General features: G+C 37.3%; 1 protein-coding gene across 2 annotated transcripts; it reads left to right on the plus strand.

The window, feature by feature from the left end:
- The first annotated feature begins 20,719 nt into the window (after nucleotides 1-20,719).
- LOC104907991 (isoamylase 2, chloroplastic) lies at nucleotides 20,720-24,936 on the plus strand. 2 transcript variants are annotated; one of them, XM_010697029.4, is made up of 2 exons: nucleotides 20,720-21,090; nucleotides 22,068-24,936. In XM_010697029.4, the coding sequence occupies exon 2, from the start codon at nucleotides 22,124-22,126 to the stop codon at nucleotides 24,713-24,715; it is 2,592 nt and encodes an 863-aa protein (XP_010695331.1). In that variant the 5' UTR covers nucleotides 20,720-21,090; nucleotides 22,068-22,123; the 3' UTR covers nucleotides 24,716-24,936. The 2 variants fall into 2 exon arrangements, with proteins under 2 accessions (XP_010695331.1, XP_010695328.1); XM_010697026.4 differs by having other exon boundaries at nucleotides 20,720-20,935.
- The last annotated feature ends 809 nt before the right edge of the window (nucleotides 24,937-25,745 follow it).

Here is a 25,745-nt window from a genome sequence, read left to right on the forward strand (position 1 = left end):
AAAAATGTTTCCCTAAAAAAATTCTCTCCAATTCTATTCTCGTGTATAACAGAGGAATAACAAGAAGAAAACAAAATCATCAAAATCACCCAAGTAACGGCAGTTCACATAAGATTACGTAGGATTCTTACTAGAGATGTCTAGTCAAATCTACAACAACCATTTATTTATTATTTAGCGTTTCTTTCATGACCTTCATCTAAACCTGAGACTACTGCTATCCGGGAATATATTTCTATGTTAGCTCGCGGGGGCGGGCTTTCCTATGGTAGTCCCGCTGCGGCAAGTAAGCCAAGAGGCTAGATCCCGTAATGAGGGTCAGTGCGATATACCGCTTTCAGGAAAGTCCCCCAGATCGATAGTTGAACAAGAGTGACCCACGAGTGTTGCACGGTTCAGAGAGCACTTGTGTATGTGATGCAAGTGAACGTGTACGAAAAAGCTGCTGCCTTAACGGATTCTGCTGGGACATCTTTGCTAAACTTTCCTGAAACTGAGACTTCTTGAGCTCACTCGGGATTGTTCCGAAGCCTGGCACGCACGGCTTAGTCAGTTATTCTCGCAATTCAGATAAGAATCGCCACTTTTCTGTTGGATGAGGGCGTTCCATTCCTGTAGCTAATGTTGCTATTTAACCCCGTTCTATTCCCGGACCTTAGGAGGGGAATAGAGTAAGGGCGAGTAGTTCGTACTTGATCAATAAGTAGAGGAAGTCTTATGATCTTATTGTATTGAACGATTCCGGTTGCTTTATTTCTGCCCCGCCTTCAACCTAACTTTCAATTTTTATCAAGGTTATATATTTTATATTATACAAATATTATCAAGTATTCAGAAAGGTTTTTCGAAATTAAATATTTTAAATATTTAATTAAATACAGTGTTTAATACTCTACATATACATGTACTCGGTATATTTACTGTCACGCTTTTATTTTTGGTGTTGTTTTGTTTTATGGCTTTGTCCCTGTGATGACCCTATTTTGGCGAGCAGAATTTACAGGTTGATATGTTGCATACTTTATATGGGGGAGCTAGTGAAGAATCATAATTAATCAAGGAGTTGTTATTTTACTTTTATTTCCATTGTTATATAATTGTACAATAATGTTTTTTCAATAAAAAGAAGTTATTTTAGTTATTTTCGCTACATTCGTTAAAGTTCAGTTAGTAGTCAGCATTAAAGCCCTTAATGTTATCTTGTGGAGATAATACTCTCAAGTTTATCAAGATTTTTATATTATACTCTCAAGTTTCTCAAGATTTTTATATTAAAATGTTGATTAAAAGGAGAAAAAATTGGGGGGTGTTACACATCTGGTAGGGGTGAAAGTTATTCGGATAAAATCCAAAATCGAATCTAATCTAATCCGAATTAGTAATTCGGATCGGATTTGAAATGTGTTCGGATTGGATTTGGATTACGATTTTTTGAAATTTTGGATTTTCGGATCGGATTGGATTGAGGGTAATTGGATCCAAACATCCAATATAACCAAATAGTAATATGCCTTGTATCATGTATCTTGATTGGGTTAAGTGCTTAACTATTTTTTTTCTAAAAAAAGGCATAGTTCATAGCCTAGTAGGCGTAGCACTTCCACCCTTCCTCTAGAATCCTAACAAAACATAATTCCTCATTTCCTAAATCTACTAGGTTACCGTTGTGCTTGATTTATTTCATCGAGAAACTAGAGTTTTAAAAAAATCGGATTTTCGGATCGGATCCAATTTAGAGTATGAAAATTCGGATTGGATTGGATCGGATTCAAACTCTAATTGGTTTAGATTCGGATTGGAAAATTAAAATCCAAATTTTGTTCGGATCGGATTGGATTAGGCCCTAATCCAAACCATACACCGAACTTTCACCCCTAACATCTGGTATTACTCAGCGGATCTTAATATACGTTTTTTTCACCAAATACCCCTGACAATTTTTTTTTATTCACCAGATACCCCAACTTTTTTCCGAATTCACCATATACCCTAATTTTCTAAAAAAATACATCAGCTTGCCCTTAATGACTAATAGCGGTTAACACTGTTAGTCATTAACGTTAGTTAACCCTAAGACCCCTAATTAATCCTCAGTCAACCCTAAAAACCCTAATAACCCTAACCCTACCCCAACCTCGCCATCCCTCCCCACCCCAGCCCCATCATCCCCCCTCCCCTCCCTGGCAGCCCCCCCTCCCCAGCTACCCCCACGTAGGCCCTCCCTCTCGAGTTCCCTCGCGTCTCCCCCTCCCTCATTCTCGCTAACGTGCTCGTCTCTCTCACTCTAGTCGGCGCACCCACGTCTCTCTTAATAAAACTGTCGAGCTCGGGATTCACAATTTTGTCGGGCTGGACTGAGTTCGAAGGGGTGGGGGCTCACGATTTTGCGGCGGGGGAGGGAAGTTGGAAGGGGTGGTAGAGAGAGAGAATTAGGGCTACGGGGGGTGGTGGGGAGGGGGGCGCGGGAGATCGAGGGGGAAGGGGACGGGGGTTGGTGGGGCTATTGGGGTTGGGGCTGGGTTAAGGAGAGAGATAGTTAGGTTTTCTTAGGATTAGTTGGGTTGACTTAGAATTTTTCGGGTTTTTTAAGGTTAATTAATGTTAATGACTAATGGAGTTAACTGTCGTTAGACATTAAGGGCATCCTGATGTATTTTTTTAGAAAGTCGGGGGTGTATGATGAATTTGAAAAAAAGTTGGGGTATCTGGTGAACAAAAAAAATTGTCAAAGGTATTTGGTGAAAAGATCGATTAATATAAGATTGGAAAAAACAAAAGTCACTTTTAGAACCCTTGTTTGTCTGTCTAAAACACTTGTTTTTGTAAATCAACCTATGTTTATGTGTATAAGACATTTGTTATTTATAAACCAACCCATGTTTCTGTATGTTGAAGCTTACTTTTTGTCGAACAGTACAATTGTAATCTAAAAAAATAAAAGTTGCATTGATTAGTGTCTTTTGTCAGTTTTTTTCCCCCAAAAAAATCCAATTTTTTTTTTGGGTAAGCAGAATTGGCCCGGACCCTGCTCGGGTCTTAATGGGCCATACACTTTGAGAGTAAGGGGGAAGGATAAGGGGAATCCCTACACTCAAAGTGCCTCTAGTGGGGATTGAACCCCCAACCTCGAGGTTGGAAGGGTGCTCTCCTTACCACTAGACCAAGTACTACTTGGTTCCCAAAAGGTCCAATTGGTCGTGTATAAGAACCAATGTTTGTGTATTTAAGACACTTTTTATTTATAAACCCATGTTTATGTGTGTTGAGACAATTGTTATTTATAAATCAACCCATGTTTGTGTGTGAAATCTTACTTTTTAGTAAAAGAAAGTATATCTGTAATATCTGAAAAAAGTAAAAGTTGCATCGATCAACGCCGTGATTTATCAACTTTTCCCCCAAAAAAGTGCAATTTATAAGAATCTCTATTTGTCTGTTTAAGACACTTGTTGTCTATAAACCAAACATTGTTGATATGTTTGAGACACCTGTTTTTTATAAATCAACCGATGTTGATTTGTGTGAAATCATATTGTCAAAAAGTACAATTATGATCTCAGAATAAAAAAGTACATAACAAGTTTCTGTTAAACCCTCCAACAATTCGTTTTGCAAAGCGGTCTTTGTTAGTAGTTTTGAAGCCACTAAGGCTATGTTTAGTTCACCTCATTTTTATTTATTTCAGATCAGACCAGATCAGATCATAAAAAATAAGTTCTGATCAAATCAGATTAGTTCATATCAAATTAGATTAGGAAAAATAAGTTCATATTAAAATAAATAAGTTTAGATTAGAAAAATAAGTTCAGATTATATCATAATTATAAAAATAAAGTGAACTAAACATAGCTGAATAGTTAGTGTTTTATCATTGCTCATTGTTGGTGTATGCCTTCTCAATACCCATACCTAAGGGTGATATTGAGTCGGGTCTGTTCGTGAACAGTTCGAGTTCGAGCTCGGCTCGGTCAAAACTCGTGTAGAGTTCGGACTCGGCTCAAAACCTTCACGAGCCAAGCTCAGCTAGGTCAAGCTCGACTTGAATAGCTTGGGAGCAAGCTCGATTATTACGCATTATTACTTATTTATTTATTTAGCCCCCCTTTTGGGAACCCGTGGTAAGATTAATTTCCTCTAGGCTCCCCTCGCACAGGGCCATTCACCCAGAGGCCCAACCCCCCACCCCTCCCCAACAATATTGAATTTTTTTGCTTCCACCAAGATTTTAACATTGGTCTCCCATGTGGGAGATATGAAGCCATACCATTAGACTCAAGGGTCCTTGGTACGCAGTATTATTTATTCATAAAACATTCATTAATCATTATTATCATTATCATTATTATTACTATTACTATTACTATTACTAATCCTTTAAGCTTGATTTTTGTAATCTTCAAGTATAGTACTCCCTATATACTCCATATAACAAACTCTCATGTTATTAATTATAATCTCGTTTAATATATGATGGATACATTGAAATTCTTCCAAAAATCATTGTAGTATAGCGTTTAAAATATACAATGAACTAGTACGGTAGCCTATGAAGCACGAGTACTTCCCCGGAGTGCCGTTTCCCATACCGGGGACGGGGACGGTACAGGTACGTGATGGATACGTCGGAAAAACGTCCCCTGGACGACTCTAGAATGGTGGGGACGTCAAGTTCAATAAGGGACGGCTAAGGAGGTTGATGGGGACGTTTTGGGTACGGATTTTAAAGCTTTAAAACGTACCCTTCCCTTTGTTTCTTTCTCTTTTTCTCAGATCTAGGGTTTGTGACACTAAATCTAAAAATTCAAGCACTGAACATATATGAAGGAGGATCAATGGTTAGGGTTCGGAGTCAGCGTTAAAATGCGACCTATTCTATGAAGTCGCGAGAAGTTTCTGATGTGGTGGTTGTGCGGTGGCCGGTGAATTCTGACTAGACACTTATCGAAGAGCTCCATAGTTGAAAAGCAAATGTAAAGTAAAAAAGACAGAGAGTGGTTAATAACTTAATGTTATAAAGAGGAGAAAGAAATGGGGGGGGGGGGTTTACCACTTTTTAACTTTAGAAAAAAGAGCGTAAGGGATAGTCGGGTAGGGACAGTTGGCGAATTGCAACCAGCTGGGTTTTTTTTTTTATTTGATAAGAGGACTCTTTTGTTTGGGTGTTGGATACTTGGATATATTACAATATGAGAAGACTTTTTTAATGACTTCTTTTACAAGACTTTTTCAAAATTATATATCTTTACATGTATGTCATTTGATATTTTTCTCCACAAAATTAAATAGAGATTCTATAAAAAAATTTAGGTAATATTATTTATTAAATTTTTTTGTGCCGAGCCGTACCCGTTTTTGAATTTTTTTTTTGTCATTTTCCGTCCCCGTCCCCGTGTCCGTATCAGTGCTACCTAGACGGTAGCTTTCTAGAATTTACTTAAATTGCAACATATGTATTTAAAATAAGCCTGTTCATCTCAGATATAATGATTTGTTATTAAAATGTTATGCACTAATAACTAATAAGAATTTTTTCCTTGAATAATGCAAAAGTGGGTTTTAATTCCCAAAATATGCCAAAAAAAAAAATTCCCTGCGTACCGTCCACGTAGGACGGCACGCGAGAATTTTTTTTTTCCAACTTAAGTAAAACCGCTACTTGAAATAGCGGTTTACAAAAAATATTTTTTTTTTTTTTGTGTTGTGTAAACCGCTACTTCAAGTAGCGGTTCATTAATCAAGTTGTTGATATGTGCTTGCAATATTTTGCCCAGGTAAACCACTACTCAGAGTAGCGGTTTATATTTATAAACCGCTACTTGAAGTAGCGGTTTATTTTTAAATAAACCGCTACTGTGAGTAGCGGTTTTCGTGGGCAAAAACAAAAAAAAAACCAGTTTCTCACGTGCCGTCCTACGTGGACGGTACGTAGGAATTTTTTTTTTGGGCATATTTTGGGAATTAAAACCCACTTTTGTATTATTCAAGGAAAAAATTCTAACTAATAAGGGTATCAATTGTATATTTCCTTGTATGTTCCTACTTCCTGTAGGAATCTATAAGTACTATAAAGCGGAATTTCATGTATCAAATTCATAAGCACTTAAATCAGGATCACATGCATATACAATTAAGGATCACATACAAGTTTAGAAATAACCTTTGTAGCGTGATTTCCACAAAGCTTGAATAACCCGGATTGAGAATCTCAGATGTGATTCCTCTACTTAGTCCACCAACCCAGATCAACACTCCACCAATGCTAGTTGGAAAGGAAGAAAACTTCTTCTTTGTTTATGGAGTATCACGTGACTTTGGAAGAGAGAGATAGGAGAGAGAAAATAATAAGAGACAACTGATGTATTTTCTTTTCTGCCTAACCCCATATATATATATATTTAGGAGAATTCTCTCCTTTTCCCCTCTCTTGGCCGACCACCCTAGGGCCCTCTTGGGCTCTAGGTTTCTTTTGTTGATCCAAGTTTAATGTGTGACCTTGTTGGATCCGTTACATTGGGCTTCAGGTTTATTTATTTACTAATCCGAAGTTCTATAGCTTTCTCTAGCAAGACGTATAGACGACCCAATATAACGAACTTATTATCTCTATAATACGATCCATTATATATTAGTAATTGCATTTAAGTCGAGGACATAAATCCTTCAATCTCCCACTTGTCCGAGACGAGTGTGCAATGTTCTTACGGTTTTTTCACCAGGTACCCCTGTACTTTAACAAAATTCATGGGGTACCCCTAACTTTAACCTAATGCACAAGGTACCCTTATTGTTTCAATAAAATGCACCAAATGCCCTTAATGACTAACGGCGTTAAGTTTCCGTTAGTCATTAACCCTAATTAGCCCTCTAACTCTAATTAAGCCTTCTAACCTTAACACCTCCACACCCACTCCCAACCTAAACCCAAACCCTAACTACCACCCACCCACTACATCCCCCTTCTACCTTCCCCAGCCCCTCCCCCACCCACAAACCACCACCTGCAACACCCCTCCCCTCCTTTACCCACCCTTCGCAGCAGCCGCCCTTTCCCCCACCCCCCGCATCACCCCTCCCCTCCCACACCTACGCGACAGCCACTCTCCCCCATCCCTCACAGCCCTATCCCGTCCCCAATTCCCGTCGATTTCCCCCACCCCACCCCGCGAATGCTGTTCTTAATTTCTCTCTCCTTCTTCTTCATGATTTTCTTGATTTCAAAAACTGATTTCAAAACTGATTTCGAAAATGATTTCAAAAGGTTTTTGCAAATTTTCGCAAAAGGTTTTCGAAAACCATTTTCAAAAACCTTTTTGAAAATGGTTCTTGATTTCGAAAATGTTTTCGAAAATGTTTTTGAAATTGATTTTCGAAAATGTTTTCGAAATTGATTTTCGAAAATGATTTCGAAATTGTTTTTGAAATTGATTTTCGAAATTGATTTTTGAAAACAATTTTTGAGATCAAGTGTAACACCCCCGCCGACCCGAACCCTTTTTCCATTCGAATAAACTCGGGTTTTCGGGGGAAAACGGATCCACGAGGGTTCGATCCGACGGGGAGGTGTTACCGCCGCAATTATCTCCTTGGAAACAATTGCAAGGCTAAGTTACAACACACCAACTCAAATTCATTAATCAAAACAACTAAGTAAATTGTTTATTAGACATCACTAATTAATTAAAAGTTTTAGAGTTCCAGCGAAAGCTAATCATAGGCTAAGTGGATGACAACTCTAGGTGGTCTCCCTTTTGTTCCCCCGTTCGATCACCCACCTGCACAAATACATTGAAAAGAGACAAGAGAGACAAGCTCCCAAAATCAGATAAACTGAGTAATTCCAACTCCATCCCGTAAAATACTTAAGTTGAAAATACTTTGTAAAATAGTATACTAATAGTTTTGGAAGTCATAACACATGTACACATATATATACACTGAATAATCATTTCATTAATTCAATTATCTCAATTATTCAAGGAGAGGAAAGAGAACGCCAGTAAGCCGGGGAAACCCCTGTAACCACTTACTTCAACATAGTAGGCCGGGGAAACCCCTGTAACCACCTACTTGTAGGCCGGGGAAACCCCCTGTAACCACCTACGAAAAATCATATTGGCCATAACAGAGTCCCTAGTGTGCACACCCCTTCTACTTGGATCACAACAAGATAGAAGGAAGACATTAACAGAATAATCAGCATAGTAACCAGATAACCTGTAGGGGCCGCTGAACCACTCATACAGGGCAACCTGTTCATCATTTCCCTCCGATATTTCACTTTACGTGATTAACATCTTTTAATTCACGTCGTCACATAATTCACAATATACATTTACGTCATCTTATTCAATTACGGCATCTTATTCAATTACGTCATCTTGTTCAATCCAGTGTGAACATATTCAATCCATCATAATCTCAATTCATTCATAGAAATTTCAATAACTTATTTCATATTTCCAATCACTTGAGTTCATTTATCGTCTCAGATTCATAATCATTTTGTTATCACAATTTCTTATCAATTCCAACTTCCATAAAGTTCAAAGTTAATAACGATAATAATATTCATGAATAAAGTGATAATAATAACAATAATAATAATCATAATAATAATAATAACAATAATAATATAATAATAATCATATCATTATTAAATAACATTAACCGATTTTTAATAACGTTATAGTAACCTCATTGTCATATCGTACATCGTCCATCGTCGTTATTCATAAATCATAATCAGAATCCAGAGTCGTTGTCCACTTGTTATTCGAGTCCATAATTATAGTCCATAATTATAAATTTTATAAGCACATAATAATCACATAACCAATTCATTTTGCACTAGCGGGATCTATGTTTAGATGGACATCGGAGATTACCTCGTGACGCGTGCCCAAAGCTAAGTTCACGAATTTAGCGCTCTTGATAGTCCTTGTCTACGAAATCGGAGTCTACAATATTAACGAGATTTAAGTTAGTTCCTAAATAACCCCTTTTTTTTATAAAGTAAACAATTTAAATGATTCAAATAATAACTTTAAAGAAATTCTTAATGAACTTAAGAGAGTTTATAAAGTTTTATAGTTTTCACATTATATATGAAATCATTTTAAGTATTCATAAAATTACTTCAACTTAATTTTATTCACTTAAACAGCTATTTCAAACATAGAAAAATAACTTTATGTTACTCCTTGTTTTAATTTAGAAAATCAGAAAACGTTATCAAGTTTGTAAAAGATTAATAAAATACCCTAACTTAATTAATGTAGCTAGTTTAGGAAGTTTATAAGTTTTAGCTTTTTAAAATAAAGGTAAAATAACAAAAAAAAACATTTAAAAGGGAAAAGGGAGGGGTTTTCCACTTTACTGATTCTAAGAATCAGTTTCATTTAAACAGAAGAAAATAAAAGGAACGAAGCAGAGGGGAAAGACAGCAGGGAGCCGAAGAAGAGGAAGGGAAGGAGGTTTGGGCTGGCGGTGGTTTTGGCCGGCGACGGAATTCGACGAGGGAAGGTGCTGGGCGACAGAAAGTCGCGACAGAACGATGGCTGGGCGACAGAGTTGGGGCGAGGGTCGCGAGGGGTTGCGCGTGAGGGAGGCGCGACAACCTGGGCAGAGGTGACGCGGTGGTTCAGGGTTGGTCGAATTTTCTGGGTTGGTGGTTCGAAGGTTTTCCCGTGGTTTGAGATGGTGGAGGAATGGGGGGTTTTGAATTTCTTTTATTTTTTCTTTAAAAATTATCAGAATTTCAGAAATTAAAGAGGGAGAGAGAGAGTGAAGCAAACCTTTGAAGTGGTTTTGCTTAAGGAATCTGATGAGATTGAAGTCACTATTTATAGAGGGATTTGGTCAGAAATTTTCAAGCTTGGTTAAGTCCCATTAATGGAGGCTATGGTGTAGGGAGGTGAAGCTATGGTGTTGTAGCTTCTTCAATGTTTACCTCCCTATAATCTGATATTAGTTGGGAAGGTTAAATTTTTACTGACAAGTATTGCAAGTTGATGAGCTAATTAATTCTTTTACTGCTGATTTTTTTTTTTTTTTTTTTTTTTTTGAAGAAGAGGAAGGAGGGAGGGAGACGTGAAAGAAGCTGATTTTCACTTCTTTTTTTTTTTTTTTGTTTTAACTTTTCTTTTTGGTAAAAGACACATGGACTTGAACTATGGACTAATGTTTGGGCTTGGATTACCAATGTGGATGGACAATGAACCAAGGTATCCATAAATCAATTTAAAGGGTTTGATAATGAAATGGATAATAAGTAAATTATTTAGTTGAAACTTGTTAAAATAAATCAAACTAAATTAAATTATTATTTTAATAAACGTAGTTAACAATGAAATCTCATTATCACAAAATAATTTTTAAGCGAAAATAATATTAAATCTTAATAAATAATAATAAAATAATCTTTGAAAATTTGGGGTATTACATCAAGAATGGTGGTGGTTGCTGCTAGGGGAGGGGGGTACGCTGTCGGGGGTGGGGGTGGGCGTGGGGTCGGGGGTGGGCGTGGGGTTGGGGGTGGCGGGGGTGGCGGTGGGTTGGGGAAATCAAGGGGGAAGGAGGCTTGCTGCAAGGGATTGCCGGAAAGGCGGCGCAAGAGGGAGGTGGTTGCCGGCGACGGAGAGGGGTTGCCGGCGAGGGGGAGGGGGCTGGGGTTGTTGGAGGGGTGGTGGGTTAGGGGAGAGGAAGGGAGGTGGTAGTGGTTGGGGGTTAGGGTTTCAAGTTATGGAGTTAGGGTTTAGTTAGTTAATTAGGGCTTAATTAGGATTAGAGGAGTTAATTAACCCTAATGACTAACGGAAACTTGACACTAAGGATGGAAATGGGTGATGGATGATCCATCACCCGCTTAACCCGGTATTTTAAATGGATGAAAACCCGAATTAAAATGGATGGAAAGTGGGTGGTGGGTGAGAATTTTTTAATCCGTCACCCGATCCATCACCCGTTTAACATCCAACTCATTACCAAATTATTAAATATTACATGTAAATTACTTATATTGTATGTGTTTGATATAATTATTTTATATTATGTCACTAATTTCTTTTAAAAATATACTAAATATCATCACCCGTTTAGCACCCGACCCACCCGTTTCACCCGATGGATGACAGATGGATGGATGTGGGTGGAGTAAACAATTGCGGGTGGTGGATGCGGGTGATGTTCCACCCGCTCCGAATCCGATCCATTTCCATCCCTACTTGACACCGTTAGTCATTAAGGGTATTTGGTGCATTTAACTTAAATAATAAGGGTACCTTGTGCATTTTTTTTTAAAAACCAGGGGTACCCCATGAATTTTGAAAAACCACAGGGGTACTTGGTGAAAAAACCCATGTTTTTATTCCTCAAGTCTCTTAATGTCTTAATTTGATAGTATGATCATATTTCTATATCATCCATACTAGCTTTCAAATTATTCCTTGAAATCCGAGTTCAAATCGTCAAACAAATGATCATCGAATGATCCATTTGAGCACGGCCATGCATTTTCAATTTTTCACTCTTCAAGGGGCCAAGACACATATCCTATCTCATATAGGTGGACTTTTCCAATCTTGTAGTAACCAATACTCCCACTCAACTTTTAGCACAACCTGAATGCTGCCTTTATAGTCCCCTTTTACGGCATGACGTTTGACAGTATCAAAGCTATACTAATCATTGGGTAAGTAATGTTCTACTCATGTCTCAGGAATCTACTAATATAATTTCGAAGTTATAAAACTTCTAAGTAGGTCAAGTTCGACTATGTATCAACTATACATGTCCATATGATTGATTAAACATCTCTATGTTTCCATAGCCCATGAAACGGCGCTATCAATCAACCTTATATGCTAATCCCTTTAATAAGTCATTTATGTCCAGTTTAATGACTTAGATTAGGAACTTTAATATTCTATGAATTCTGTTCACTTATAGTGTTTCATTCATCAAATCACATATTTGACAAAACCATAGAATTCAAGATATATTTTGGACATTTTATCTAATACCAAACCAAAACTAAATAAGACAAAATTTATTATCAAACATAAATAGCAAAACCATGTCTTTACACTGCAATAAGTTTCTCTAAACCTAGTACAATCTAAAGCCACTCTAACATTTGCTTCAAGCCTATAGCCCTAGCGTGACACTCATGCTTGGGTTGAGGTAGCGGTTTAGTTAGCGGATCAGCCACGTTCTCATCCGTATGAACTTTGCAGATTCTGACATCCTTCCTGTCAACTATCTCTCGAATGAGGTGATACTTCCTCATCACATGTTTGGATTTGTTATGTGACCTTGGCTCTTTTGCTTGCGCAATAGCACCATTGTTGTCACAAAACAACTCAATTCCTTCCAGAACACTAGGTACGATATCCAGCTCTGTCAAGAACTTCTTTATCCAAACTGCTTCCTTAGCTGCTTCAACTGCTGCTAAATATTCGATTCTGTCGTAGAGTCTGCTACAGTGCTTTGCTTTGAGCTCTTCCAGCTCACTGCTCCTCCATTCAGACGAAAGACATACCCTGACTGAGAGCGGTAGTCATCTTTGTCGGTTTGGAAGCTTGCATCCGTGTAACCTTCAACAACCAACTCACTTTGTCCCCCATATACTAAGAACATGCCTTTAGTCCTCCTTAAGTACTTAAGGATGCTCTTAGCTGCAGTCCAGTGTGCTTCTCCTGGATTTGCTTGGAACCTGCTGCACATGCTCAAGGCATATGCAACATCAGGTCGAGTACTTATCATGGCATACATGATAGACCCTATAGCCGAAGCATAAGGAATGCTACTCATTCGCTTTAACTCATCAGGCTCAGTCGGGCACTGACTCTTGCTAAGCGATATGCCATGTGACATGGGAACGAAACCTCTCTTCGAGTTTTCCATGTTGAACCTTGTAAGAACCTTATCAATATAAGTTTCTTGACTTAGCCCAATCATCCTTCGAGACCTATCTCTATGGATTTTGATTCCCAGTATGTACTCAGCTTCTCCAAGGTCCTTCATAGAGAAACAACTTTTTAACCATTCCTTGACTGACTCAAGCATTGGTATGTCGTTTCCCATGATTAGTATGTCATCTACATACAGAACCAAGAAGACTAAGCTGCTCCCACTAAACTTCTTGTAAACACAAGATCCTTCTTCGCTTTTGATGAAACCAAATTGTTTGATTGCCTCATCAAACCGAAGATTCCAGCTCCGAGATGCCTGCTTCAATCCATAAATGGATCTCTGAAGCTTGCAAACCCTTTTAGGATTTTCTGGATCTTCAAAACCTTCAGGTTGTGTCATGTACACATCCTCATTCAAGAACCCATTCAAGAATGCGGTTTTGACATCCATCTGCCAAATTTCGTAATCGAAAAATGCAGCAATCGCTAAAAGTATTCGAATTGATTTAAGCATTGCTACTGGAGAAAAGGTCTCATCATAGTCTATACCATGAACTTGTCTGAATCCTTTTGCAACCAGTCTTGCTTTGTAGACATAGACATTTCCATCTTTGTCTGTTTTCAATTTGAACACCCACTTGCATCCAATAGGGTTAACCCCATCAGGCAAGTCAACCAGTGTCCAAACTTTATTCTCAGACATGGAGTCTAACTCGGATTTCATGGCATCAAGCCATTTCTCAGAGTTGGGCTCGTCAAAGCTTGTTTGTAGGTAGTAGGTTCTGAATTTTCCAAAATCATAATTTCAGAATTCTCAGTCATTAGGAAATCAACCAACCTTTTGTTTGGAATCCTTGGTCTACTAGACCTACGCGGGGTCTGAGCATCAAGAGAAACGTTTCTTCAACAGTTTGAAGATTTTCGCTTGATTCAACTTCGAATGGGACGGTAGGAGGTTCATGCGTTGAATACGTTATCTCCTCAACATGACTTTCGTCTTGTTGGGCCGTCTCTGACATGGTGTGAGCCACGTCCAGTTGTTGCTCATCTCGAATTTCTTCGAGTGTTATTTTACTCCCACTTGTCTTTCTAGAAACAAATTCCTTTTCAAGAAAGACACCATCACAGCAACAAACACTTTGTTCTCTTGACGGTTATAGAAGTAATAACCCCTTGTCTCTTTTGGATACCCCACAAAGAGACATTTATCTGACTTGGGTGCGAGTTTGTCTGATAGTAACCGCTTTACATAGACCTCGCATCCCCAGATTTTAGAAAAGACAAGTTTGGAGCTTTTCCATTCCATAACTCATATGGAGTCTTTTCTACAGCCTTTGACGGGCTCATATTTAGTGTGTGTGCAGCAGTTTCGAGAGCGTATCCCCAAAAAGAAATCGGTAGATCAGCAAGACTCATCATAGATCGAACCATATCTAGTAATGTTCGATTCCTCCTTTCAGATACACCATTTAACTGTGGTGTTCCTGGTGGAGTTAATTGTGAAAGAATTCCACAATCCTTTAGATGATCATCAAACTCTTGGCTCAAATATTCACCACCACGATCGATCGTAGTGCTTTTATTGTCTTACCAAGTTGATTCTGTACTTCATTTTGGAACTCTTTGAATCTATCAAAAGATTCCGACTTATGTTTCATCAAGTAAATATAGCCATATCTACTCAAATCATCAGTGAAGGTGATGAAGTAATTAAACCCTCCCCTTGCCTTTGTGCTCATAGGACCACATACATCTGTATGTATGAGTCCAAAAAGATCGCTGGCCCTTTCACCTTTTCCAGTAAATGGTGATTTTGTCATCTTACCCATTAAGCATGATTCACATACATCAAATGATTCGAAATCAAATGATGGAATTATACGTCCTTTTGTAACTTGTGAATGCGCTTTTGGTTTATATGACCCATTCGGCAATGCCAAATATAGGTTAGGTTAGAATCATTTGATTTCTTTTTCTTGCTATCTATGTTATAGACTTGTAATGATTTATCAAGCACATATAAACCATTTATCAAATTAGCTCTGGGCATAGAACATATTATTGTAAGAAATGGAACAACATTTGTTCTTTATTTCAAAGCAAAAACCTTCAGAATCCAAAACTGAAACCGAAATTATGTTCTTAGTTATTGTAGGAACGAAATAACAATTATTTAATTCTAAAATAAGCCCAGATGGCAAGTGTAGACTATAGCTCCCGACGGCAAGTGCAACAACTCGTGCTCTATTTCCAACGCGTAGCTCTACCTCGCCTTTTTCCAGCTTCCTACTTCTTTTTAGTCCCTGCATATCATTAACTATGTGAGAACCACAACCGGTATCAAATACCCATAAAGAAGTAGAAGTCTGTTGAACCTTAGTTTTGATAATGACAAAGAAACAAAGGAACAAACTAAGTAGTGAACTAATGAGTTATTTAAGTGTATGGTGTTTAAGGTATCAATAAAAGGAACTGGGAGAATACGAAGTCAAGGAAGAAGTCAAGAGAGGATTTCAAAGGCTAAGTAAAGAAGTTTCTATGTTGATACTGGAGCAAGCATTGGATCAAGAAGAATAAGCTAGGCGTTTTATTTTCTAGTTCCAATGTAAAGGAACAAAGAAAGAATGGTAAGGAACAGTGGCAGTCTATTTGAGAATGAGAGTTTGTTCCTTTGTAAGGAACAAACTAAGTGGCACTAAACGAATATGTTAAAGGAACTTAGTTAATAAAAGGAACTAGACTTAGGAGTGCAACATTATAACGGTTAAAAAGATAATTGAGTAAGTCATGCCTAAATTATAGGAAATTAGTTATATCTAATTTCAAATGATAAAATCAGTTTTAAAAAGAAATCTGTTTAAGAAAAAGATTTTATTTTTCGGAAAATTAAGAAAATAAATATCCGGTTGTTAGAAAGATTTTGTTTAAAAGATATTATTTTCTTAAAGATTAAAAATTCAATTTTAAAGATAAAAAGTGTTTTATAAAAACTGATTTTCGGATAAAGCTCAAGGAACTCCTATTACTTAGGAGTAATGGCTGAAAAATATCCACGTTCATTTATAGTTCATGGGATATGATGTAAAAACGTGTTCCTTAGGGGAAGGAACATCATGGGATAATGGACTAAACATGTACTCTAGTTTTAATCCCACGTTCTTCATGTTTAATACTATAAATATAGAAGTCTAGATAAGTTCCAAATTGTGTCTGACTAAGTAATTAAGTGAGTTTAACTAATTAAGTGTCAGTGCCTTCATTCTCTCATAATAGCCATTTGTTCTTTGCCTTCTTACTCTAATTCCACTAAGCTTATCTCGATCAATTGTATTTTGGTTTTTGGGGTAAGGGAACTTTGAGTGAAGTTCTGTAAGAGAGAGGCTTGAGTGAAGCTTGTATGTGTGAGAAAACTTCGAGTGAAGTTGAGAGGAACTGCTGTTAAGGGAACAGTGGCTCAGGAACTTGAGTTTAGGAACTCAAGGTGTGGCTCGAGTTAGAATTAGGTTGTAACAAAGTTGTTTGGCCAAATTAGTGAAAGTGTTGAGTTTAAAATCCCTAGTGGTCGAGGTTGTTTCTTCTGGTTGGGCCCAAGAAGTTTTTCCTCGTAAAAATCCCTTGTGTTCCTTTAGCTTGTTTATTCGTTTAAGTTTTAATTTCCGCAAAAAGTTACGTTTATTTCTACACCTACAATTCACCCCCCCTCTTGTAGTGTTCCTAGGAAAATAACAAAGTCAAATTGATTTCTATAACATATATACCTGAAGTAGAAGCCCCAGACTTCTTTATTTCCTCCAAGTATATCGGGCAGTTCCTCTTCCAGTGTCCAATCTTGTGACAGTGGAAGCACTTGCTTTCCGTAGCAACCTTGGGCTTGGCGGTTGGCTTAGGTTTTTCAGCGACAGTGGCAACTTGCTTGCCTTTGTCCTTCTTTCCTGCCCATTTCTTTTTGAAACCCTTTCCCTTTTGAACCAACAGAACCTCTTTCTTTGGTTCAACCTTAGGGATGTTCCTTTCAGCATTGACCAACAATCCATGCAGCTCTTGCAAAGTCTTTTCAGACTCATTCATATTGTAGGTCATTCTGAACTGATTAAAACTTTCAGGTAGTGAGTGGAGAATGATGTCAGTAGCCAACTCGAGCCTATAAGGGAACCCAAGTCTTTCCATGTTTTCGAAAAGACCCATCATTTCGAACACATGGGGGCCAACAGCTTGACCCGGCTTCAAGTGACATTCAAGGATCTCCCTGTTAGTCTCATACCGCTCAACTCGGGCCTGAGTTTTAAACATGGCCCGCAGCTCTTGCATGATCGTGTAGGCATCCTTGGTTTCGAACCTCTTTTGGAGGTTCGGCTCCATGGCTGCTACCATCAAACAAGTGATTGGTATAGACTTATCACTAGCCTGTTTTGCACGACGTTTTTCAGCGTCAGTTGATTCATCAGTTATTACAGGAAGCGGGGTATCTAAGACGTCCCTTGACCCTCAAACCTCAGAACGAGTCTTAAGGTCCTTTCCCAATTAAGGAAATTTTCACCATTCAGTCTGTCCTTTTCCAGAAAAGGACGAATGTTGAAACCGGAGTTGTTGTTGTTGTTATTAGACATGATATCTACAGACAGAATAATAAGGCAAAGTTCAATTTTATGTTTATAAAGCAACCTAAAACATGTAAAAGGTTTCTAGGTTGACCACCTATTCAAAATTAAAGTCCCCTATGAATAAGTGTTTTACAAGATCCTATCAACATGTAACACTAAGCAGACGGAGGCCTTATCTTAACGTTACATTATCAAGGTAAGTAAACTCTTTTACTAATTATAACATTTTATAACTCTTGTTTAGATGGATAAACATCGCATGTTTAACTATCTCTTGCTTCAAAATTCAAAACGCTTTTGATAATTTTGTTAAGGACAACCAAACTAAGTTGTAAAATTCGCAATTTTACCTTATATCCCAAAATTAATGATAACACCCTGCGGAGGTATGACCTATTACTATTAATTAAGGGTTTGATAAGTACTTTATGTTTGGAAAAGCAAACCTTAATATTTACGGGGCCTAAGTTCATTATGTTGTTATGAATTAGTGAACTCTAGCGCATCAATAAACAACATACAATAAACTTATAAGCATTTTAAAATAATAAAATGCGAAAATAAAATGATCTAGTATGACCCCTAATCCTAAGAACTAAGCATCAACGGCTCCTTCTTGGACTCTTCATGGATCTCCATCCACTTTTCCATGGGCTTCTCTTGATAGCTCTTCTTTGGATTACATAAGTATCAAAAATAATTTAAATAATAACTAAATTAAATAAATTACAAAAATACTTAACGATACGCAGATCGTATTTAAAATTACAAGAATACATAACGATACGCAGATCGTATTTTCTATCTTAATTTGGGCCATACTAGTCATACATAGCAAATATATCATAATATAAAAGCCACATAATAATATCATATATTATACTTGCCATCAATTAAAATATCAAATATTCTTAATTAAAGCAAGAAGATAAAATTTTAAGTAATATCTAATCACCTAAAGATTCTATCCCTTAAAACTAGCCTAATTAATTTTAATTAGATTAAAAAATCAGATTATGGATTGAAATTTATGACCAAGTCAATAATTAACATAATTGAAATTACTTATCTTTCTCAAAATTCTGTTTTCAAAATTAAAGCTTCCAAAATAAAAAAAAAATAAAAAAATCTGCTGTTGCTGCCTTGATGTTTAGGCACGTTTTCCTTAACAAAAAAAATTTTTTTTTTTTTTTTTTAAACTGAAGAACGGTGAACTTAGTTCACGTTATTAGCCAAACGACGCAAAACCCAGCGACTACCGGCGACCTTCAGGCAGCCTCACTGGCGACCTTCAGGCCACCTCACCGGCGACTCGCCGTTCTTTCGCGAACCGACCCAGACGCCGGCATCCAGCAACTGCAGCGAGCAGCACTGCTTCGCACGTCAAACGTGCGTCGTGCTGCCGCCACGACCCCTATCCGACGCGACTGCTGGTGGCCAGCCTCCGTCGCCCTCCCCGAGATCTCGCCGGCAGACCACAGACACCGGAGCAGCCACTGCTCCTGTTCTTTCTTCCTTCAATTTTCTGTTTTTCAAATCTTTTCTTTTCTTTTCTTGAAGGATATTAAAAATACAACCTTTTGTAAATTTAATTAGGTGATCTTGATTAAATTAAACATAACTCTTTATGCTTAATACAGAAAATTAAATTTAAAATCTCTATTTTAATTAATTTTCAGATTATTCATATAATTAATCACTAATTCATACAAAACACCTTTTATATGAATTTATTTCATACATAAACGATTTTAAACATGAAAATTAGATTAATGACATGAATTTATTTTTCGAAATTTAGGTATTAAAATCAGATTTTAAAATTTCGAATATAGGGTTTTTAGGGTGAATTTTCGGCTAATATAGGAAAAAAGCAATTAAAACTCTTTTTAACAATTTAATTAGTTATTCAATCCATAATTTAATTCCTCCCCTTAATCAAATTAAAATTAATCATACATAAACTAAACTTTATGACCAAAATCTATATGCAAGAGGCTAAAACTGATACCACTGTAGGAATCTATAAGTACTATAAAGCGGAATTTCATGAATCAAATTCATAAGCACTTAAATCAGGATCACATGCATATACAATTAAGGATCACATACAAGTTTAGAAATAACCTTTGTAGCGTGATTTCCACAAAGCTTGAATAACCCGGATTGAGAATCTCAGATGTGATTCCTCTACTTAGTCCACCAACCCAGATCAACACTCCACCAATGCTAGTTGGAAAGGAAGAAACCTTCTTTGTTTATGGTATCACGTGACTTTGGAAGAGAGAGAATAGGAGAGAGAAAATAATAAGAGACAACTGATGTATTTCTTTTCTGCCTAACCCATATATATAGATGTATTTAGGTCAGATTTCTCTCTTTTCCCCTCTCTTGGCCGGCCACCCTAGGGCCCTCTTGGGCTCTAGGTTTCTTTTGTTGATCCAAGTTTAATGTGTGACCTTGTAGGATCCGTTACATTGGGCTTCGGGTTTATTTATTTACTAATCCGAAGTTCTATAGCTTTCTCTAGCAAGACGTATAGACGACCCAATATAATGAACTTATTATCTCTATAATACGATCCATTATATATTAGTAATTGCATTTAAGTCGAGGACATAAATCCTTCACTTCCTACATAGACATCGGGCATAAGTCATCAAATATATTGCAATTCATTTTTGGCTTATAAAAGAGGTAGCAATGATTGCAAGAATCAATCACTAATCCCACATTGGAACCCTCAAGGAGAATAGCTTGGAAGTATCACTATATAAATTGTGCAAAACATAAAGTACCACAATTTTAATTTCCACATCGACTTAATGTGAAAAAGGGAGTGAGATATTGTTTTTAAAATGCTACACAAGTTTTGAGGCAAGCACATATGTGTAGCCTTTAGAATGAGCTTTACATTAGTCCTTCTAAATGTGCCTAGTTAAACAAATATGGATTGGGCCTTTTGGACTTAGTTGACAAACATTAAGTAAATATAATAGAGTTTAGTCACCAACAACGAGCTTAAGCTCGAGCTGTAGTTTTTTCACTAGCCCGAGTCAAGCTCGAGCTGTAGTTTTTTTTGACAAGCTCGAGTCGAGCTCAGGAATCTCAGGCTCGACGAGCCGAATCGAACTCGAGTAATTCTTAAACGAGCCGAGCCGGGTCTAGAGGTGTTCGGTCTGAGCCTTACATATTGTTGTGAGCCGCTATGATTTATGCATTTCTCTAGTGTATGTGGAAAACAAATAATGTTTCTAGGAAGGCGTGCACAGATCACAATGACTCTCCCTCCAAAGTCCAAAATCCAACGCAAGGAGCTACTGAACAATCCATCAAGTATCAACGGTAGACGCAAAAGAGCACAAGTAATCAGCAGCAACATTTAGAAGTAGCCCAGCAAAGGCAGCAGCACCAGTTTATTCTGTTAGTATTCATCTTTCTCTCACTTATCTTTGTTTATTGGTTAAGGTTTATTTGACAGCTTCCCAAAATTGTCAAAATTCATACCATTTGTGATTGAGATTTCAACTCTTTAGAGAGTTGGGTTTGGGTGTATCACTTAAGACTCAAAGCTCAAGGTCAGTTTTTTTATTCCTCTTCCTCAAATATGCAAATATGACTGTAAAATTATTCACATCCCTTTGCTTTTATTTGTTAGGATAATGTGGGTGTGTGTTTTTTGGAATTTTGGGTTGATGAAATTAGGTTGTTTCTTCTACTGTTGATGAATGAAATATTTATGATTCAATATTATTTCGCTAGGTAAGATCAATGCAGAGCCTACTAAGTACTAAGTACTACCTCTTTGAAATATTTAGTAACAATATTGTCAAGTTCTTAAACTAATTTAGGCTCTGCATTTGTTGATTAGTGATTTGTGGGGGTTTGTTTGAGCATAAATTGGACTCGAATAAAAATATATCCAATATATTTCAGAATTTGGTAGAGGGAACAAGAGATGGTAGTTTCTTTTAATGGACACATATTCAGGAATGACTTGGATCAAAAGTGATACTTGTGTAATTTCGTGTGAGATCAATGGTTTGAACAATAGTTCAATTACTTTTCTAGAGAGATTTCATTTCAGATGTCAATCTTGATGCGATTAAAGCGATTCCAGAATATGAGAATTGTGGTACTTCGTAAAATACTTTTAAACTATACTTTGATGTTACTTGGACTTGCCAACAGTGTGGACTCAGATACATCTTGTGTGTTGTATGTTCTAACAATGAAATGACATATTTGGCTAGGTGCTTAGGTCTAGCTGACTTGTGGAAGGTACACAGGTCAGCTTGTTGATAGTTCTTTTCCCATATCTTTGATTGATAACTGTCTTTCCATTTATAGGTTCTATGTTGCCAATATTATCTACTGTACATGTGTAATGCATAATGGATCTTAAACTTAAGAAGATTTTGCTAGACGAGATTTCTTGCTTCTTGTTATCATTTGTTGGATATGCATTCTTCTTAGCTATGAAGTACTTATAACTTGTAAGCCTTCTGCATTTGAATATAAATTCTGGACTTACTTTTACTCCGCTACCAAACAGGTTAAACTATTGTGTCCTGTTGAAGAACTCTGGAACATCTCCATTTGTAGCAATCAATGGCAACACTGTTAGCATCTGTTCCGATAGGATGTGCCCAAACAATCAATAGTAGTGTAGAATCATCAAGAAAATTTGCTTCTACTTGCATTTCATATAATAGAAGGAGTCTGAGACCTGAGGGAAAAAGTGTTAAGCAAAATGAAATTCAATTTGGAGAAAGCTGTGGTCGTCTCAAAAGATATCCTGCAGGAAAACTAGTTCTCCAAGCAGGAGCTTCATCTAGCATCTCGGTTGACAAGGCTGAGCAGGGATTGTCAAAATACCTATATAGGACTGAGAGTGGTGGTCAGGTGAAGGTAGCTGTAGGGAAGAGAAGTTTAAGATATTCAGTGCATATAGAGTTTTTGCCTTCTGAATTAAATGGCAACCTAGCAGAGAAGCTGATACTAAGTTGGGGTATATATAGATCTGACTCTTCATCCTTTATGGCTCTTGAATACCGAACATCAGATCCGGATACCCAGAAGGGAATATCTCAAATACCTTTGAGGAGGAACTCTTTTGGCACCTACGTAGTTGAAATGGATTTTGAATCATATTTAGCCCCATTCTATCTCTCATTTGTGTTGAAGTATCCAAATGGTGCTGATTCCAAAAGTGTAGAGATAAAGAGTAATCGACAAAGCAATTTCTGCGTCCCTGTTGGCTTTGCTCCTGGGTATCCAGCTCCACTGGGTCTTTCTTTCTCCAGTGATGGTAAGATAAATTTTGCTCTTTTCTCCAGAAATGCAAAAAGTATTTTCCTGTGTTTGTTTGATGATAATGCATCAGAGAAACCTGCTTTAGAGATTGAACTAGATTCATATGTGAACCGAACTGGTGATATTTGGCATGCATCCTTTGATAGTGCTGGACCTTTTGTGAGCTACGGCTACCGATGCGAAGGAGCTGTAATTAACGGAAGTAGTAACAGAATTATTTTAGATCCTTACGCCAAACTAATTAGGAAACAGATGCCTGGTCTGCCTGATCTTGGAGAATTACGTGATATACCTGCTTTTGATTGGAGTGGGGATTCCCGTCCTGGGTTAAGCATGGAGAAATTAGTTCTCTATCGACTAAATACGATGCATTTTACTAGGGATAAGTCCAGTAAACTACCTGCTGAATTTTCTGGGAACTTTTCTGGTGTTACTGAAAAAATTCAGCATTTCAGAAATCTCGGTATCAATGGCATATTACTGGAGCCAGTCTTTCCAAGCAATGAGAAAAAGAGTCCCTATTTTCCCTTTCATTATTTTTCACCAATGCAGGTATATGGACCTGATGACGATTCTGTATCTGCTATTAAGTCGATGAAAGAGATGGTAAAGAAAATGCATGCTAATGGAATAGAGGTTTACTTGGAAGTTGTTTTCACTCATACCACTGAAGATGGAATTCTCCAAGATATTGATCCTTTATCCTATTTTTATGCTGACAAGGATGGTGAATTGAGGGCCAGGTGTGCTTTGAACTGTAACTATCCAATCGTGCAGCAGATGATTGTTGATAGTCTCCGATATTGGGTGACAGAGTTCCGTATAGATGGATTTTGCTTCTTAAATGCTTCATATCTCTTAAAAGGCTCTTATGGAGAGAGCTTGTCTCGTCCGCCTTTGATCGAAACTATTGCTTTTGATCCTATACTTTCAAAAACAAAGATAATTGCAGATTTTTGGGATCCTTATGACCTAAAATCCAAAGGAACCTGCTTTCCTCATTGGAAGAGGTGGGCTGAGATAAATTCGAAATTTTGTATTGATGTGAGAAATTTTCTGAGGGGTGAGGGACTTATAAGTAGTCTTGCAACACGACTTTGTGGAAGTGGGGACATTTTTTCTGCTGCAAGAGGTCCATCATTTTCCTTTAATTATGTTGCTGGGAACTTTGGTCTTCCACTAGTTGATTTGGTTAGCTTCAGCAGCAGTGATCTTGCTTCTGAATTAAGTTGGAATTGTGGGGAAGAAGGTCCTACAGATAAGAAAGTTGTTCTTGAAACGCGTCTTAAACAAATTCGTAATTTTCTCTTTATATTATTTGTTTCACTTGGTATTCCTGTATTAAATATGGGAGATGAGTGTGGTCAATCATCTGGAGGATCCCCTTCATATAATGATAGAAAAGCTTTCAATTGGAGTGCTGTCAATACTGCATTTGGTATCCAGATAACACAGTTCATCTCATTTCTGATCTCTCTAAGAGAGAGGCGTGGTGATCTTCTGCAAAAGAGGAAGTTCTTAGAAGAAGAAAAAATTGGCTGGTACCACAGTGACTTATCTCCACCACGATGGAATGATCCATCAGCTAAATTCTTGGCTATGGAGCTCAAGGCTGAAAACAAAGGCATCCAAAGTAGCTCAGAGTATCTTCCTGTGAGCGGTGACTTGTATGTCGCCTTCAATGCTGGGGAACAGTCTGAAAGTTTGATCTTACCATCACCTCCGGAGGGGATGGCATGGGTACGATTAGTTGACACTGCTCTTGCATTTCCTGGTTTTTTCTCGTCGGATGGCATTCCTCTTCCTGAGCAGATGCCTGGATTAATAGCATATGAAATAAAATCATACAGTTCAGTGCTTTTCGAAGCAAAAGTCCAGCATGCTTAACTTTAATTGTTCTGCATTGTAAATTAGTTTTTTTTTATCAATAGTAAATGTACATATAATAGTGGTATCTGAATGGTCCAGAATATGACAAAAAATTTCATCTGTGGACTGTTGGGGACGGGGTTACTTCATCAAATTATCCTGATTTTCTTGTGGGTGACTTATGTTATGTCATATTTTGAGATGGAGGAATAATGAGAAAAGTCTTCAAGGTATGGTCATATTATATGTTTGTTATTCTTGTCATTTTATTTGCTAAGTCTTTTATATGCAGTACGTTCTCAGCTGATATGCCATGATTTTTGCTCGTGTATGATATTCTAGTTCAAAGCACCCCGTTCAACTTTTCATCACTTAGGGTGTGTTCAATTCACCTCTAGAAAAATAAGTTCTAGGTCTAATAGGTTTAGATAAGTTTCAATAAATTCTAATAGTTTCAGATAAGTTCCAATAAATTGCTTGAAACTCGTGTAAGAAGTTCCAATAAGTTGACGAAAAAGATAAGATGAAGAGAGCAAATGCTTAGTCTAAGTTGGGATATCTATGTAGTTCATTCAAAAAATCCTACTATCTCTACATTAGAATAAACTTCTATGTACCGACTCCATGCCTTTTTAATTGCCACATTTTATTTTTTTAGGTCGTATCAATCTAAGTGTATCATATGTTTTCATTAATCTTTTTTATATTTACGATTACTTTAATATTAGATAGACATCTACCTACCTACTTTTTTCTCTCTACTTTTTCGTCTCCTCAAACTCGTGCAAAAAGCGTTTGTGACAACATAAATACAATTGAGGGAGTATTATTTATGGATGGAATGTGCATTTTTTTTTTTTTTTTTTTTACCTTTTTTATAAATCTAGTTGCGCTTTCTACAACGGGTTGGATTCTTTAGTTATTTTCATTTTTGGTGGGTGATAGTCCAACTTGTGCTTTTTGCACGGACTCCCCTGTCTTCTCGGCTATAATTGTCTTAATAGAATGTGTAATCTTGTGTCCCAATCACCAAAATGGATTCTTTGCT

The sequence above is a fragment of the Beta vulgaris genome, chromosome 3 (assembly GCF_026745355.1).
Source record: "Beta vulgaris subsp. vulgaris cultivar EL10 chromosome 3, EL10.2, whole genome shotgun sequence".
In the NCBI taxonomy this organism is placed as follows: Eukaryota; Viridiplantae; Streptophyta; class Magnoliopsida; order Caryophyllales; family Amaranthaceae; genus Beta; species Beta vulgaris.